The following is a 19,646-nucleotide window of genomic DNA, read 5'->3' as shown; positions in this document are numbered from 1 at the left end:
ATGCGAACGACCTTGGTGTACATTTTAAGCAAAAACTGTCAATATAGTCGACCGATCATCGCATAAATCAAGAGAATACTACAGAAGCATCGATTGTCTTTTCCGAAAAACTTCTAACATTTATAAATTTTAAGATATTCAATCTCAAACTTAAAAAATCGTTTTTCTCGAAAACTGCTAAATGGCGCTTGTCATAAGATAGCACAACAGCAACGATTTGGCTTCGACCCGATTGCTGTTGTTTAATCCACGCAAAGACATACTTACTTAAAATGCCGATATAGACTTCCATGTTCCCTTAGTCGCCTTCTGGAATGAACACCAGGTACATTTTTGCCATCCGAAACCTAAACACCATAGTACTAGCGGGATGCTTTGATGAGAACACATTTTTGTAATCGTTGGCCATGTATTTTACCGTAAGTGAGCTTACTGTTGGTTCTGAAATTGTATACGGGATCGACGGTAAATATGCTCTCGTCTCGTCTGTGAGCAGAATCACAGGAGAAAGTTCCAAATATTCTTACAGCGTGCGACTGGTAGCTTCACCTTCACCTACGGTTAATTATCGTTGCACTGAGATAATATATTCGTAAACGTGCTACGAATAGGTTTCGTATTGAAAATTTACGAATTTTTCCTACATATGATGAATCATTCGTAAATCTATGAAAAAGATTCTATTTTTTTACGAGTCTTTCGTACAAACCACGAAACGACTTTCGTATGCTTATTACAAATCGTTTCGGATTGTTTGATGAAATATAATATTACGATTCTTTCGTTATATCAACGATGCACAAAAAACTTATGTCGTTGAACGAATTTATTTCTAAATCTCATACGAATAGGTTCACTCGCGGATAAGAGCATTTTTTCCATTGTAAATAGTTGGGTTCGTTTATTTCAGAGCCTAACATGTTTTAGGCGAATTGATGAACGAAACATTCCGTTCACTTACATATTCAGTGTACATTGCACGAAATTTATCGTCGAAGACGGAATTATTTTTCGTGAGTGAAACGAAATGTTTCGTTATTCTACCAAATGTTTGTGTATAGTATGATTATTTCGTCAGTCGCACGATTTTATTTCGTTCATCGAACAAAATTTTCGATGAACCACAGAAAACTGAATAAATTTTTTTTCTCTACTATTTTGTAGAAAAATGAGCGAATTTTGCAGTAAAATATGAGATTTTTCTGCTTTCATGAAACCATTTTCCGAAACTCAAACTTTTTCTATTTTTTTAGCTTCATTGACTAACTACAAGTCCAAACTTTAAAAAACTTTTCCGTATCAGACAATTTTATCGAGAGTTATCGTGTTCGCCGCAGCACCTCGACTTGGAAATGGTTGGACGTCTACGTCTCTGCGTGACTGAAAATATTTTTTTTTTTTCGTGCACTATGAATGTATAAATAAATCTTAATATTACAAAAACATCCATTGTTACCTTGCCTTCGAAATCGTAAACCAAAATAATCTTCGGTTTGAGCACTGTACACTAAATGCCCCCCTCAAAACTGAGGGAAAATCGATCATTACATTAAACACCCTATTTAAAGCCTCAAAAAATAACCATATTTTGAAACAAGAAAACAATGCGACAGCAAAGTGACCATTTGTGTTTATTAAGATAGCCTGGCCATTTTTGCAACATCACTCGATCGCGAAGAGCACCAGGCTGAAAAAGTTTCCTTTTAGCCTAACAAAAACACATATAGAATTTGAAGCCGATCCAAGAAAATTTAATGGACCCGAAAATGAATTGAACTGAACCAAAAGCAATTTTATTGAAATTTGGCATTTTTGCCTTTCTCAATAGAAAGGTATTGCAATTGCTCTGAAAACCGACTTTTTAACGGAGGCCCAGAAGGCCGAGTGACATATACCATTCGATTCAGTTCGGCAAATGTCTGTGTGTGTCTGTATGTGTGTATGTATGTATGCGTGTGTATGTGACCAAAAATGTCACTCATTTTTCCCAGAGATGGCTGAACCGATTTTGACAATCTTAGTCTGAAATGAAAGGTGCAACGTTCCCATAGGCTGTTATTGAATTTCTAATGGATCCGACTTCCGATTCCGGAATTACAGGGTGATGAGTACGAATACGCAGAAAATGTCGATTTTAATAAATTCTGCAATGAATGTATAAAGGTGCACTTTTTTCCAAAATACGACTACAACTGCTTCGATTTGTAGTATTAGGTCTCTAACATCCATTCAAAGTCCATTTGGCCACATTGGCCACCATCATCGGTTCTGGAAGCCCCGGCGGAAGTATCCAAATTCAGAATAACAGTCACATCGATTTCTTGGAGATGGATAGACCGATTCAACCAAACTTAGTCCCCGTAAATGGCTATTAAATTTTATCCCGAACCGACTTCCTGTTCCGGAGTTACGGGTTGTGGCGTGCGATCACATAGCAAATTGTGATTCAAACCGATACTCCGATGAAAGCAAAAAAGGTAAAAATTTCGCTAAAGTGTCTCTCAAACTACTTGAATTTGCAATTCTAGATCACCGACGGCCAACCAAAATTTCGTTGGCTACATTGACCACCATAGACGGTTCCGGAAGTGCCCGGGAAAAGCGGCCATCTTTCAAAATTTACGAACTCACATCAAGTTCCCGGAAATTGTTGGGCCGACTTTCGCAAACTTAGTCCCAAATGATTGCTATATTATTCCCATAGATGTCTATAAAATTTTGGACGGATCGCTTATATGGTTCCGGAAATATGCACTGATCCGTCCGGTCACATATGAAATTCCCATATAATCCGGAACTCAAAATTTTTTTCAAAGGGGGGACCCCATGAAATTTCAGAAATCGAATTCGCATTTTTAAAGCTAAACATCTTTAAAATGCAGGAAACGTCGAGATTTTATTTTATCTCGAAATTTTTTTTTATAAAAATCGACTTTTTGGGACTTATCCGATTTCGCTCCGTTTTTCAATTCAATGTTACCGTGGCTGGTTTTTCTTTTGCAAAATTTTAGAACTCGGATAATGATTTCTTTTCTTGTACATAGTTGTCAAGTCATGTATATTAAAATTGTAATGTATACATTTGAAAACTTTTAATAAATATAAGCAACTAAAAAATTCTCGTGTTCATGATTGAGAAAGGCACAATTGCGCCGCTAGGTGGATTAAAACAGGTTTTTCACTTATTTCCTTCTATAAGTTATTTTAAAATCATTAAAATTAATATGAAATTGCATATATAATGTTTTATTGATGCGAGAAACAAATAACAAAATCTAAATTTCACGCGGAGTCGATCATTCCTAATCAGTGGGTGGCATCCCTATGTTGATGTACAGACGTTAACTGTTGTCAACATATGGTGGGCCCAGCCGCCTCTAGGCCCATCCCAAGTAACAATTGCGGTTTTAAGGCACTCTTGAAGAGCTGCTTAAAACTTAAATTGCACTTGTAGCGTGCTATAAAATTTATAATGCTACGTGGGATGCCCCCGAATGGTATTAACTGACAACGGTATTCGTACCTCGGCAGCTGAAATCTATTTCGCCAAGGAAGATGTAGAAGTTGCAAAACGTATGAACCGACGGCTTCGATTCTGTTAACACCGCTCTGGTAGAACGGATTCCAAACAGCTGAGAAATACTGAACGAATCAGCACGCAATAGAGTGATTTTAAACAGTATACTACCTATGATCGCAAATCAGTCCCATAAAAATAGGAAATCCCATAGATAAAAGGACAAATATGCGATCAAGGGCAATATACATCCCTAAAGTTTTTCGTTATTCTGAAAATTGATGCTTTATCCACGATGTATGAAGCATGTGGTTTGAACGTAAGTGCTGAATCCATGATGACTCCAAGATCCTTGACGTGAGAGTGTCTTGGAATGCTAGAATGAATGATAGTTAAATTGAATCGTGAGTGTAACGATTGAGCATTAGCTCGGGTTTAAAATCATTCTGATTAGGTTACACCACATAATAAAGCTCTCCAATTCACTCTGAAGAAACTCGGCATCGGTTTTACCTCGTATTTGTCGAAAAAAATCATGTCGTCGACCAAAGAAAGGCGGGATCCTTGTAACTTGATATTGACGTCTTGAAGGTTGAGGAGAAATATTACTGGGGCGAGATGGCTTCCTTGTGGGATGACGGATGTAGAGAAGAATGGTGCAGATAGACAATCCTTAATGCTGATTTGGAGTTCCATTCCATGGAGGTAGGAACGAAATCAACGCAAGAGTTGTCCATGAATACCGAGTTTGTCCAGCTTCGTTATTGCGATATCATAGTTTATTTTGTGGAGGGCCGCAAACAGATCTATGTAAATAGCATCGGTTTGCAATCAGTCAGTGAATCCATCGAGTACATATGAGGCCTGACGAGAGGGGGGGTCAAGGGAGGGGGGGCAACTACCCTGAGGCCCGGGTCTGTTTTGGGGGCCCGCATTTTTAATTGAATTAAATTTATTTCAAATTAAATTGTTGAAGTTTATTGTTTCTGTTGACACTGCAAATATATTATAATCAACTACGTTCCAATCGTTCCAATGGTTTTCTGAAGTACGTGAACGTAACCCAATTAGATTCATTTAACAGTGCAATTGAACCATTCTGGTTTCATTTATCGCAAATATGCAGTATGAAGTGGTATACAATTTACCATATTCTTAGCTAACTGTTACTAATAAAAGTTGGATATTTTCGGAATGTAGTTGACGAGTAGATGACGGAAATCAATGTATGAAGCCATTTTGAAAACCAACATGGCGAATTCCAGTTAAGACATCATTATAACCTAAAATATTGACGTTTTCTGAATAAGATAATCATAGAATAGATATATAGTAATATAAGATAATCATTGAATAGATATAGTGATTTGTGATGCGAATGATATGATTATAGAAAACTTTTCTCAACCAGAAGACGCAATATTCCCAAGTAACCAATAAGCGTTATAACGTAGGCAAATATCTGCTTTAGATCCACATATAAAGCTGTCTTAAAGAGCCGTGAAGCCCTAAATACTGATATAATGCTGATATTATGCTAGAAAAGGCGAAATACAGTGCTATTACTGTGCAGAGATTGACAGCTCGTTTCTGCAGTACTAATGCTATTATATAGCACCAACGCACAAATGTCAATTTTAAAAGCCTTATATTGGCAATACTAATGCTATTAAAAAGTTTTAGTTGGCAGTCATTGTCCACCATGGTTTTGAAACCATTTCTTATGTTTTCCTTCAGTATGATAAGCAAAAAGGAAAAATTTTAAAATAAGATGTTCTGTTTAAAACCGTAATTGTCTCTCTTCTAATGCATTGTAATGAATATCCTTAATGGGGTTTCGTTCTCACATAATATGAATGTTTTTCGAAAATTACCTTTAGTCAGTCTCGAACTGAAGTACCTTGCCTCATCCTTCACGGTAAGTGCGCTGCGTTTGCTCCCTAGACTATATTGCACATGTTCGATTGAAATGAAATATGCCGAATATAATCTTCAAGAAGAGTTGCATAACAAATAAACCCACAGCATTACAATAGCATTATATCGGCTTTTTATTTGCTCTATAATGGCACTAAATGTACTTGTAAAGCTTACATGCTTTAAAGATTCTCGAAACATGTACGCGTTATATCAGCTTTATATACGCATATAGAGCAAGCGATAATGCTTTATGTCGGCTGTGCAGTTATGCATTATTGATGCTAATATAGACCTTCATTGCATTGTTAATGCTGTAATGAAGTTTCAATGCAACATTGCTTATGGTTACTTAGGTTGGCCTTCAAAAGGGCATCGCTCATCTACTCGTCAAACCCGCTTAAAATACCCTCATAGTTTATACAGATATTGTTCGAAATAGCCCTAAGGTACCATTTCTATCATCTACTCGTCAAGCCCGTTTCAAAAATTCCCAAATTGTTAGGGTTATCGAGATTATTGTTTAATCGGAAGTCTCCATCCTGGATTTCAAGAAGGTACCAAATATCCATTTTCATCAAATACTTGTCAAGCCCGTTCCGGAAATATCCATATTGTTAGGGTTATCGATAATGTTGCTCAACCAACGAATTTTAATAAGAATGTGAAGCGAACTTTTTTTGCGATCTAAATCCCAAAAAAGAACTAAATCAATTTACGAACCCTTGACTTGGTTCGTAAATTGAGGTTGCAGTGTACACAGCAGACTTCGCTGTTGGATCCCAGTCATCGCATTCGGAATGTTTTCTCCCTGAATGTCAGCGTAAATGTAACAACTGATTCCAAAACCGAATTTAATGTTCAGAAACCGATTAAGAAAATTCGTTCAGGTCATAGTGACAACTGCAATAGCTGCATCCAGCACCTCAAAATCAACAACAAGAAACAAGGCAGCATCAGTGGTGCAAAATTTTACATTCAGTTGCCTATTTCTGATTAATTTGCTGAAACCAATATTCAGTTTCAACGCTTCTTTCATTCATTCACTTCCAAACTGACTGAAATTTTATGCAGAATCGAATGGTTAAGTGCAGAGGAAATATAAATTCATTCACCAACCAAAGCATTCATTTGTTATTATGTGGACAGTTTGAAGGCAGAAGTTCTTTTACATTTTCGAGCATAACTGATTTGCGTAATCTATATCTGGTGCACTTTTGCTTTATAATCCCTCTCAGAGCTAGCATAGAAACAAGATTCAGTTTGCTCCTGAAACCGAACATATGCGAACATGAATGTGTTGTACCGAAAAAGTGAAGGACGAGGGAAACAAACCAAACATTCGATTCATCGAGGCGGGCATGAATTGAATTTTGTTTCTCTTTCAAGCTCAAGAAGGGATGTCAATTTTTCTAAGCTCTGATTCTGGGCAGCATTAACGTGCGTCAAGGGAGCATGAACGATGGCGATATAGACTGTATGGCAACGCCGCAAAAAGGGTTTCCAATTGCAATGGCAAGTCGGACGCAAGTCATTCTAATAGCCAGCCACAAATATTCCTTCATTAATTTTAATTTTTTCCATCTATTACATGTTTAAAATACTGACGGCTCTGTTAAGCTAACGCATTGAATCGTGTCAAATAAACAATTTTCATAAAAAAATAGTTTAATTGAAACGGTTGCATCCGTATAGTTTCTTTAATCGATATTGAAATAAGAAGTCATATATGGTAGTGCCCGTCAGTACTTGAAACCCCGGGGCCCGGCGCGGCTCTCGACGGCCCTGCATATGATGTGAACGAGAGAAAGTTGGTCATTGTCGATCGTTTAGTCTGCAATGTAGTATTTGCAGTAAAGGAAAATAGGATCTAAAACAACCAGCTCGAATTGTTATGATACGCCACTTAAAAATTATATTCCCCGATAATTATCAATGTTCGATTTGCTTCCTTTTTGGGAACTGGAAACATTTGCGCAGCTTTCGAGCAGGAAGGGAATGTTCCAGTAGTGAGTGATAGCACGAAGACTCGCCGAAGTGACTTAAGAAGGCCTCTGATGAACTTTTTAACAAAAATCGAGGGAACACCATCAAGGCCCAGGGAACTAGATGCTTTCAGTTTAGAATTTGCTGCAAGAATAGCAGCATTTTCGACGCAAATTCGGTTGTTGGTTCGCTCTAGAAAAGGAGTTTGAAGGATTTATATCAATAAAACATTATATTTGCAATTTCATATTAATTTTATTGGTTTTAAAATAATTTATATAAGTAAATAATGGCAAACATTTAAAATTTCAATAAAAATGGTTTTGGTTCACTTCAATTCATTTTCGGGTCCATTAATTTTTCTTAGATCGACTTCAAATTTTACAGGTGTTTTTCTTAGGTTAAAAGGCAAAATTTTCAGTTGGACGCTCGTTGTTGTGACAAATCGCAGCCAGGCTAATAATCACAAATAATGATTGATTTTGAACACATTAAAATGTTTCGACTGTGGCGCCACCCACGATTTGTGCAAACGTATATGCTATGCTATGCTATGCTATTAAAATTTTTCGACCGTGGCAGCCAGCTTCTGAAGGCCATCCGTAAATTATTTTTGCGATAATCCCGCTGCAGTCCAGACCAATTAACCGAAACAAATGATTTTTTTTTCTTTTTATGCCAAAAAGAAGGATTTTCAACCTTTATTGTTGTTAGTCGCGACTAAAACAGTGTTTAAATAAATAGTATTTACTGATTTTAGGGTTTTAATCACAAGCGGTGAGTTTAATCTAATTTAACAAAATAATGTAGTTTGAGCTTTACACGCATAGTGTTTCGTTCGCAATCGAAATTACCGACTGAAAACAGTGATTCCGAGAAAATGCGCTCTAAAAGTCTTTCCCGTCACCGCACGAGAGGTTCAACGAGTGGCACAGACGTCCCCGCACGAGAGTTGAAACACAACCACTTGGTGTAGCTCCGCGCGCCCCCTTCCTATATGGATACTTCGAAATTATTCTCGGATTATATGATAGATAAAAAATAGAATAATCGATTTTTTGAAAGTTGTAAAAAGAGTGCTACCCTTAATATAGATTTAATAAAATATGTAAACCTTCCAACCCAATGCAAACTTTTTTTTCGAAAAACATTAAATGTAAAAAATATGTTTCACAACATAGATACGTTTCATATGCCTCGCTGATGTAGGAAGTAAATTAATCAAAACAACAAGAAGAGTTGTGCTGAAAAAAGCAAACGAGACGCATCGACGATCACACCGCGCATCGTATCGCTCTTTATTTGTTGAGATAAAGCCAGAGCTGGACGACCGATGAGTGGACGACAACAGCCACAGCAGCAGTGCGCCGACGCGACGAATCACATTCGCACTTACACAGAGCTACACCTCGATGAACTTGAATCGAAGGGCACCGGCTTCAAAAGGGTCGGTCACTCACGCAGGCGCGCCAATCGTTTGCCTTTGGAAAGGAGGGGCGGCTATAGCAACGTATGAGCAGACCGGCACCTGGGGCCGGAACGGAACGGGATTACGCTCAAATCGAACTGGCCAGCCCCGCACTCGCCGACGTTACCCCTTCCTGTGGCTTAGAAATCGACGACGTCGACGTTGTGTGTGATCGAAATATTAAGATCCTAACTTTGTCTAGGAAGCGAAACAGCGACCGATGACCAACAAAGCGGAAGTAGTCTTTATGCAAAGTACTATTATTATCGTAGTCGACACCTGATCGCACGCTCGGAACATTGTGTTTGTCGACAAATGGCGAGAATTTATTTGTGTATAAATAAGTATGCCAGTCGGCGAGTAGGAAGAACTGCTATGTTATCTTGTGAATTTTGAGAAGGGGATCAAAACAAATCCCCATCAACAACGTGGCTTAGGTTGACTGCCCTTGACTACCCGTTACGGATTTTCGATATGTAGGATTGTGTTTGTATTCTATCCAAGCCTGGCACTCCGAGTTTGTCGTATTATGTTGTCGCTCAGAATGTAGTCCTAATGAAAAGCATGAACAATTTGAACAATTTGTAACTTTGTTTTCATTCTAAAATACAATGGCAGATTAGCAAAAAGTTTTGAAATTTCATAAATTCATTGTTGGTGATTTTTTAACGCATTTATTGCATTGAAGTACATTTTACAAATTTTTGGATGGCAGAAAAAATATTGAATCAAATAATCGTAATATCAGCAAAAATAACGAAGGAATATCACGAAGTTCCGTCCGAAAATCTTTAACCCATTCATGCCCATGTTGTTTGTGGACAACAACGTTTTGAAACAGCTATAACTTTTGATTGATGCGAGATTTGCTCACAAAAACAAGTAAGGCTCATTAATGTGATTATTGCCTTTAATTTGAGTATTAACAGTGACAAGGATCAGCTCTAGAACTGAAATTATTGCAATTAGTCTGATTGGATTCCGATGGAGCAGTGCTGCCAGGGACAGTTTACGTTGACGACGGTAAATGATTTTTTCATATATCTTCGTTTTGGTGCAATATTAATGAAAACTGATAAAACTTATCAATTTAGACTGTCGTTGGCTACGTTTTCCAGGTAATTGGACTATTGTAATTATTCTAGGAGAATTGTATTGAGCATTAGAAGGTAAAAATTGAGCAGCTTCTAGCACTGCCATGAAAGTACCTATCTTTATGAAAATGAGCTTTTCGTGTTTCTTGATCCACCCGTTTTCAAGGAAAAATCGTTTTGAAACCCTACATGCACTAGAAAAAAGTTGGGCATGAAAGGGTTAAAATTGTGAGCGAACGATGAAACTTTACACGTTTCACTGAAATGAAGACTAAACGTTTTCCACCGTCAATAAAACAATTTTGACTCTAGAGCAATTTCTTAAAAAGGGCGTAAAAGCTTCTACATGTAGCATTTTCGAAAAAAAAGTTCAATACCGTATTTTTTACAAAAAACACCACCTGAGAACTAGTAACAGGGAATTAATACTTATGTACGAAAAATATATACCTACACTAAAAAAATATTGTGGCCTTCTTTCACAAAAGCAAAAATTTATGATAAAAATTTAAATTGCAAAAAAAACATATTTTTTGAATTTTTTTACAATTTATCAACGAAAATCTAACGAGAAAAGAAACATTTTGAATGTAATTGCGTAATGAAGAACTTATAATTAATAAGTTTTTTTAAAGGAAAATAACGTTATATATTTTTAAATTTCATACTAATTTGCATACAAAACTAGTTTTATGACAAAATTTGATTCCAAGTATAATTTTAGATCAAAATGCATTTAATAAAAATCTTTCAAAATGCGATAGTTGTCGAGTTATTTGAAATTTTGCTCCAAGAAAAACAATTAGTTTATCTAATGCACTTTTTTAAAAGTTATTCACGTTTCCTCGTGTCAACAATCTAATGTTTATCGTATTAAAGACGTAAAAGAAACTTTTTCAGTGTGTGTGTGTGCTAGAGGCGAATGTTGCTTCGAGCGCGCTTTTTTTTTTGAAAAATGTGTTAACCGAAAACCAAGATTTTTGTTGGAACAAAAATTAATTAAATCAAGTGCATTATCGTGATTTTGGATCTGGCGGATAATATCTTTTATTTATATTCTGCTTCGGGCTAGACTATTAACTATTACTTAGGCCAAAATAGGAATTAATTACTATTGCAAGAAATCGAAAAGAAATGGGTGGTCTAAATTGGAACAGGGGTGGGGTAATTCGGACCTTTCATGTGCTTTTGCGCAGAATCGTGTATACACAATACGGTAAAAGATCGGAAAAAGCCGCCTTAGAAAAAAATTTGCGCTATTGATCAGGTTTTTAGGAAAAAATATTTATTTGTGATTTCAGTTCTATAACTCATAAACCCTTACTAGGTCCGAATTGACCCAGTTCTCCCTACTATTTCCAGTAAACAATACAACTTTTTTGGATATGATTCTAAACGCCAGTTCAAATAAAAAATGCTCATTACAAAAATGTTATCGAGTTATTTTAAATTTTGTTTTAACAACAAAATTATTTTGTTTATTACGACTATTTCATAAGTTATTCGCTTTTCTTCATCAACAACAATAGGTTTTTCAAAAGGCCAATAAAATTTCCTGTAACTTTCCCTTCGACGTCAAAGCGTTATTGTAAACCATTTGAAAACTTAACAAAATAACCAATATATTATTCAACCATAGGGTCTGATGAGTAAACGTTACAGTTGAATCTTATTTTGGTTATCGATAGTGTTGCTGTTTAAAATAAAGTATTCGAACAAACATTTTTTGAAAGTAATACACGCAGAAACGTCTACGTCCTGCGTTCGAATCGGTGATGGTCATATTTTGCGGTCGGTCGGTTTCTCATGGAATCCCTCTGTCCTAATCCTGCTGCCACCTTGTCATCGACACGATTCTCACCACTTCCTCACGTTTCTGCAGGACTCGATATCCTGCGCCAGGATGAGGCAGATGGGGATCATCCCGGCGACAACGCATACTGTCTCCAACAAAATTGTTCTGTACACTTTTCCCGTTTCCGCTTCGTTTTCAGCGCTATGCCCCAGACATGAACCTCATATCGCAGTATCGTCGACGAAATACTAGATAGCAGACGTCTCGTGATGCTTCTTGGATCACCGTCCGCTGAACCGATTTGCAGTTGCTGACCAACAACACATTTGTCTTGTGGTGAGCTATTTGCAGCTTGAACCCGTTCATCCAGTTCTCGATCGCGTCTATTTTCTCCATCACAGACACCCCCGCTTCTTCAAGTGTCTCATGGTAATGGAGTGACACGTCGTCCGCGAAACCCACGATTGTCTCTCTCCTGGGCAGCCGCAATGTCTAGACACCATCGTACATCCCGTTCCAAAGTGTTGGACCGAGGATGGAGCCCTGAGGAACGCCCGCTGTGACCTGCATTGGCTTTTGCCCTTCGTTCGTCCCGTACAGCGGCACTCTGCTCTGGAAGTAGCTCTTTAGGATCCGGCATAGATAGTCGGGGACCCTCATTATGTGCAGCGCTGCGGTGATTGCTTCCCTGCTGACGCTGTTAAATGCACTCTTCGCGTCTATCCGTCCGTGATCACAGCGCAGTATCGATTTTCTCTTCGCTTCCGTTTAGTTGCCTTCTGCTTACTTTCGAGCACTGTCCGAATTGCAACCACTGTCGATGGTCCAAGACCGGATCGTCCGTGGCTTCCCGGGCTTTGTCAGCAACGCCAGCTTATGTTGCTTCCACATTTCGGGGAAGTTGCCTTCATCTAGACACCATCCTGAACATGTCCGGATGTGTCAGTATCACAGCTTTCAGCAACACGTTTGGTATTCCATCCGAACCGAGCTTTTTTATTTTAATCGCTTGAATGCTTCTGTGCTCATCATCGACTTGTCGATCTACCGTGTTTGCTCCTTTTTTCGCCGTACGGTGTCGATGACCAGGAAAGAGACCCTCAACGATTATCCTCAGCTTACCAGGGCACACTTCGGCTGGCGCCGTCGGGCTCTTCATTTTCGCCATCACGGCTGGGCACGCGTCGCCCCAGGGATTGGGGTCTATTTCTCGGCACAGCTCCTTGTGGCAATCTGACTTGCAGCTTGATCTATCTCTAACTTCTTGAAACCCTGCCTCGTGCTCTTCTCTCTGCCTGTCACAGATGCTTCTCTCTGAGCCCGCTGCCTGACCCTGTGACAAGCAGCGCGTAGCGTGCTGAGCGTCTCGTTCCATCAGTAAGCTAGACGCTGCCTATTACATGGTTTCAGTTATCGCTGCGTTGGGGATGTTATGGAATTGACAAACAACGATTCTACTTATAAATTTTATTTAATGTTACACCTTCCGTGATCGGTAAATGAAAGAGACCGACTGTCTCCAAACATGGCCTTTTATAGCCTAATTATTTAATCATAGCAGTTGGTAGCAGTGGTATACTTAATCTCAGCCATTGGTACAACTTATTTGAAAGCTGCGTTTGTAATCGCAAAAGAGGAGATGGATTCTAAGGACTCAATACATAACACTTCTCCTGGCTTTAAATGAGACTTTAGAGTACCATATACTAATTGAGCTATTCGTAACACTAAGCATATAATACCACAATATCCAGAATATAAAAAATTACAAAAATCGAAAACAAAACAATCAATCTTACAAAAGCTTTCACTTGGTAGTAGATAAAAACATCCGTAAATTTCTCTATCGTCGCGAAGCTTGATCTTTAAGGCGTTTTGATCTACGAAGTTTCGGTGAAATGGAATCGCTTTGATTTCGCTTTTTTCAGATTTTTTCTTTTTCTGGCTTTTCTTTTTGGTAACCGGCTGTTGCAGTTGCTGTCCTTCCTTCGAAGGTCCAGGGGCGGGTTCCTCGGATGCTTGGCACTCCGGACCTGGTTTGGGGCAAAGGATAGGCAAGGAAGGATGGAACTTATCAGATAAATCAGATGTGCGAATCTGATTCTCATGAACCAAACGCACGTTTCCTTCCAACTTGATTAGATATGTATAAAGACTAACTTTTTCAAGAACTAACGCAGGAATCCATCGAACAGAATCATCAAGATGATTTCGGTACAAGACCTTGTCACCTCTTGAGTATTTGTTCGCCCCATACTGTTGGTTTCCTGGGAATGATTCGGAGGTTTTCATAGGTTTCTTAACCGAATTCTTATGTTCATTTTCAATTTTCAACTTGACTGGGTTACTAACATTAATCAGCGTTCGGGGAACATACGAAAACATTAAGCACGACGGTGTGCTACTGGTTGCAGTAGACGGCGTATTACGGTAATTAAAAAGAATTCGATTAAGTCTCCTTTGAATTGGCATTTGTATAAATTTGTCATCCAACAAACACTTCTTCAGCATTGTCTTTATCGTCTGTACCCCCCTTTCAGCCAATCCGTTGGACTGCGGATGATACGGTGGAGATTTAAGGACATTAATATTGTTCTGTTGACAGGCGTGTATGAACATGGACGAGTTAAAAGGTGGGCCATTATCCGAACAAACTTTTTCCGGTAAGCCAAAATAACTGTAAATTTCTTCTAATTTCTCGAGGACGCTATTACCATCCGTTCTTCGAAGAATCTTGACATCGATAAATTTAGAAAAGGAATCAACTAGTATAAGAAAAGATTGACTTTCAAAGTGAAACAAATCTAAGTGGATTCTTTCAAAGGGATGTTTGGTTGGAGACCATTTTGATTTTACAACTTCTCTGGGGACTCTCTGAGTTTTTTGACAAACGTCACACGACTTCACAAATTGTTTAGCATCTTCATCGAATCCCTTCCACCAAAAATAGCTTCTACCAACCATTTTCATTCGAACTATTCCTTCATGGTTGTCATGAAGTTTTTCCAGAATGCTAGTTTGTAAGCTCTTTGGAATGACCACGCGGTCATCAAAATATAAGCACCCATCTTCGACTTCTAGATGAGAACATACCTTTGCATACGGAATCAACTGATCATCGACCATGTGCGACCAGCCCTGTTTCACACAACTGACCACTTTTTTTAAAATTGCGTCTCGCTGAAGTGCTTCCCGGATCGATTCTAACGCGACAAAGTTTTGAACGCAATCTTCCCGCAAAGCCATGTGCTCGATTCGGTTGTGTACGGGTAGCGGCAAACGCGATAGGGACCACGTGATAGTTATAGTTTGACAGTATTACTGACCAACGATGCAAGCGTGATATAGCAACGGACGATGCTCCTTTTTGTGGATTGAAAATTTGCTTCAACGCGGTACTATCAGTGACAAGAGTGAATTCGGTACCATATAAATACTTGTGAAACTTGCTGACACCGAAAATGACGGCTAGCGCTTCCTTGTGAATTTGTCCGTAATTCATTTGGGCGGGACCTAGTGTCGATGAAGCGAAACACACAGGTTTTTCAATTTGATTTACCTGGTGAGACAATATTGCGCCAACACCATAAGGACTGGCATCGGTCGTTAGAATAAGAGGCTTTTTTGGATCAAATGGCTCTAACACATCATTATTAACCAAAAGTCTTTTGCACTTTTCAAAAGCCTTCTGACACGAAGATGACCACTCAAATTTTCTATCTTTTTTCAATAAATCGTATATTGGACGAAGCTCGGTAGATAAATTCGGTAAAAAGCGGTGGTAATAATTTAAAAGTCCTAGAAAAGATTGTAACTGACTTACATCTCGAGGAGCTGGGGCATTTAGAACTGCTTCTACTTTAGACGGACTTGGACTGATTCCATCAGTGGTTAACAGGAAGCCAAGATGCTCGATCTCGTCTTCAAAAAATCTAGATTTTTCCATATTTATTTGCACTTTGTAGCGGTTTAATCGCTCTAAAACGTCAAAAAGTCTCTTTTTGCATTCTTGTGGAGTTCTACCTCCTACCACAATATCATCTAAATAAGGCACGGCTCCCGTTCCAACCAGGATTTGATCAATTATGGACTGAAACAATGAAGGTGCGGAACTTATACCGAAAGGCATTCGGGTGTACCTGAACAATCCTCGATGAGTGTTCACCGTACAAAATTCCTGTGAAAGTTCCGATAGTTTAACCTGCAAATACGCCCCGGTGAGATCTATCTTGCAAAATACCTTAAAGTCTGCCAGACTGGCTAGAATATCATCTATCAGAGGAAGTGGGTAATGCTCAGATGATAGGTATCGATTTAATGTAGCCTTGCCATCAAGGCATATTCGAACAGAACCATCCTTTTTGGGAGTAACAACTATAGGACTTGCCCAAGACGATGAACGGACGGGAACTAAAATTTCACTTTTAATCATTCGATCAAGCTCTTGATCGACATTTTCCCGAAAACGAAATGGAATAGTATACGGTTTGTGGAAAATTGGCATTGCATTTGGTTTCAAAGCAATATCGACAGTAAACCCTTCAATGGTTTGATTGAGATCTCCAGAAAAGACAAAAGGAAATTTTTTCTGAAGTTCCGACTGAAGACTTGGCTGAATCGTGCTGATGGATGAAAAATCTAGACTTACCATTTTTCTCCATTCCGGGATAAGGACATCCAGACCAGAGCGACCAAGCAGATGTGTGATGGTTCTGCCCTCTTCCGGTTGAATTACGAAAATCGGTAGTGAAACCATTTCACCATTTCTAGCCTTAACCTGTACTTTAATTTCACCTTCCGGACGAATGTTTTGACCAGTCACCGTTTGAAAACACTTGCAAGATTGCTGCAACTTCACATGACTTAACTTTTCGCTATAAGTATCCCTGGATATTACCGTATCACACGCTCCAGTGTCCACCTCAAATTTCACCACTGTTCCTTCGATTTCTAACTGCAGGTGGGCTGGCACATCCAATTGGTGCACTCCGTTCCTCGAGCTATCCCTCAGAATTTCCGGAGTTGCAAGGCTGGTTTCAGGTTCCCTTACCGACTCGACGATTTCCGACATTAAATTTAACTTCCAATTTTCCGCTGCCTCCGACATCTCTGCTACACGATTCTGACTAGTTGCTTTCTGTTCCTTCGTTGAACGACACATGGTTGACACGTGGCCTGCTTTGCCACATGCGTAGCAAGTCCACTGCTTAGCCGGACACGATTCTGGATTGTGTGATCTTCCACAACGGAAACACGTGTTCTTAACCTCATTTTTCATAGTTGGTTTCGACTGTTGTTTCGGCTTCTCCTGTATCCGGAATGGTTTCTGCGGTTTCTTTTGTGGTTTCCGGTGCAGCATTGCAAGCTTTGACGTACCTTGCATTACTTTTGACTCGTGTTCGACAGCTTCCCAACTGCGGGCAATGTTGCATGCTTTCTCGAACGTGAGATCGACTTCTGTGAGCAGTTTTGTCCGCAGGTTTGAGTTCTGGACTCCGGCAACAAACTGATCGCGCAGGGCCTCTTGCAGAAATGCAGCAAAACTGCATGAATGTGATTGAGCTTTGAGCGTGATGATGAAATCCGAAATAGACTGTCCTGATGATTGCTCACATTTCCGAAACTTATACCGTTCAGCCACAACGTTGACGGTTGGAGCCAAATGTGTTGTCAAGAGTTGAATCAGTTCATTATACGGTTTCGTGCACGGGTCATCTGGCGAACAAATTCTTGCGGCGATTGAATACAGACTAGGACCAGCCATAGTCACTAGTGTGGGAACTTTTTTTGCCGCTGGTACATCATTGACTAGGAAAAACTGTTCGAGACGGCTGACATACTCATCGAATTTTTCACCTACCACAAAAGGTTCCAGATGTCCAAACATCGGTTTTGACATGACGATTGTAGGCGAACTACCTTCTTGTTCGCTGTTATTCTTTTCTACTTTAACGTTCACTTTTCCTTCAAGCACTTTCGAATCCGACATGCGCGTTAACTACTCCGTCACGCACACGACTGCACTAGGTACGAACTTTGAATCGACTGTTGATTCTAATAGCCAACCACGTGGTGTTATACCGATCCGATAGGTTTTTCCGGACACTCGCGACACTTCTGTTTATCCTCGTCGCCAAAATATGTTATGGAATTGACAAACAACGATTCTACTTATAAATTTTATTTAATGTTACACCTTCCGTGATCGGTAAATGAAAGAGACCGACTGTCTCCACACATGGCCTTTTATAGCCTAATTATTTAATCATAGCAGTTGGTAGCAGTGGTATACTTAATCTCAGCCATTGGTACAACTTATTTGAAAGCTGCGTTTGTAATCGCAAAAGAGGAGATGGATTCTAAGGACTCAATACATAACAGGGGAGTCACAAGCCGTCACAATCATTCGATCAGCCGCATCGACGCTCTCGGTTCCGCTGCCCGGTAGAAGTGCCTCAATGAAGAGGTCTTTGTTGAAGCCTTTCGTCTTCCACTTTCGTTCACCGGTCGTCCTTCTCTTGGTTGCAGCAGTATGAGTATCTGTGTATGTGCGTGTGTGTGTGTGAGTATGTGTGCGTGAGTGTGTCAAATAATGTCACACTATTTTGTCAGGGACAGCCAAACCGATTTACACAAACTTAGTTTCAAATGAACGATATAACGCTCTCTTATGCTGTAATTTTGTTTTATCAGAGCTCCTGTTCCAGAGTCACGAGTTGAAGAGTGTGATCGCGCAGTAGAGCTATACTTGTTAAATGGATACTAAACAACTATTATTTCTAATTCGTTAAACTGAAGTAGTCAGTTGAATTGCACCAAAGGCACTCAGCTGATAGGGCATGATTGCGTACTTGGTTCACACTTTTAAAGATTGTGCACACCTGTGTGTGCCCAATTTGGTGTGCAATTCGCAATATATTATTTTGGATCTAATTATCGATATATGAAACTATTTTGGAAAACATTAAACTATACTCCAGCATATCAACTTGTACTGAATTTTGTTCTAAGTTTTGATTTTTGTATTTTCTGTGTCCTAATTTTGTTCTTCCGGACTGGGCCTGCGACAGTTTAACATAGTAACAGGTGGAGCGCTGTTAGGCACGATTTTTATATTGAGCATGAGCATGATGACCGTACAGTTCTTATTTGCTACTCCGTTGTTGTTCAGAACAAGCGAAATTGCACAAATAATCGACGAATGGGGCGTGGGATTAGCTATCCACTCTCAATGTGCACGTTTCGAGTATTCCACACTTTAAAATGTCGATAACGACGCCGGCCCCGTCCTTACAGTCATCGAGGAAGGAAATCTTAGTGTTATGGAGACCGTATATACCTCTACATCTCCGGGTTTGTCACGGGAAAATCTGAATTCACCTTGATAAGTGATTCGATCTATGCAACACTGAGAAGCGTTTTCATGTGATTATTGCTCTGGGCAGCCGGCTGCCGAAAATTTATGATAAATTTTTCGTTTAATGAATTAATGTGGAAATTCTCAGTTTGTAAAATTAAGCAACTTCAGTTCCGGACAGTCGGGAGTGCTGCTTATGTTTAATTGAATCAAACGGCAGGTGAACGATTTTATTATTTTTTGCTCCTTCATTCCAATGAAACACGGCATTCCAAAAACAATTCAATATAATGAAAAGCGATTACTTTTAGTGTCCCGAGACAATTGTCGATAGATATCTATTTAATTAAAGGTTTCGTAATTCATTGATATGCTATCTAAGGCACATTTTAAACGGTATAAAATAAGCTCTACCGAAATACCTGAAACGACTAACTTTGTATGTCGGATATATAACCGATGACGCACATGCACATGCGGTTTTATACACTAATTACTAGAACAAGATCGAA

The 19,646-nt window shown here is 39.1% G+C and overlaps 1 protein-coding gene across 1 annotated transcript; it reads right to left on the bottom strand.

Annotated features, from left to right (window-relative positions):
* Positions 1 to 298: 298 nt before the first annotated feature.
* LOC131688086 (uncharacterized protein K02A2.6-like) lies at positions 299 to 17,766 on the bottom strand. Its single transcript, XM_058972238.1, has 4 exons — positions 15,601 to 17,766; positions 13,954 to 14,044; positions 13,577 to 13,810; positions 299 to 486 (listed from the first exon to the last, which is right to left on the bottom strand). Exons 1-4 carry the CDS (start codon positions 17,764 to 17,766, stop codon positions 299 to 301), a joined length of 2,679 nt encoding a protein of 892 aa, XP_058828221.1.
* Between the last annotated feature and the right edge of the window lie 1,880 nt (positions 17,767 to 19,646).

Source organism: Topomyia yanbarensis, chromosome 3, assembly GCF_030247195.1.
Source record: "Topomyia yanbarensis strain Yona2022 chromosome 3, ASM3024719v1, whole genome shotgun sequence".
NCBI lineage: Eukaryota > Metazoa > Arthropoda > Insecta > Diptera > Culicidae > Topomyia > Topomyia yanbarensis.
The sequence above is the reverse complement of the archived record's forward strand: the minus strand, read 5'-3'. Positions and strand labels throughout refer to the sequence as shown.

Bases quoted from the DNA above. Each gene is read 5' to 3' on its own strand.
- LOC131688086 (XM_058972238.1), bottom strand. From the start codon at position 17,766: ATGTCGGATTCGAAAGTGCTTGAAGGAAAAGTGAACGTTAAAGTAGAA. The intron at 14,045-15,600 runs GTAAGTCAGTTA...AATCATTCCCAG, and splicing joins ATGCCCCAGCTCCTCGAGAT to GAAACCAACAGTATGGGGCG. The intron at 13,811-13,953 runs GTTAGTTCTTGA...GCCCCAAACCAG, and splicing joins TCTGTTCGATGGATTCCTGC to GTCCGGAGTGCCAAGCATCC.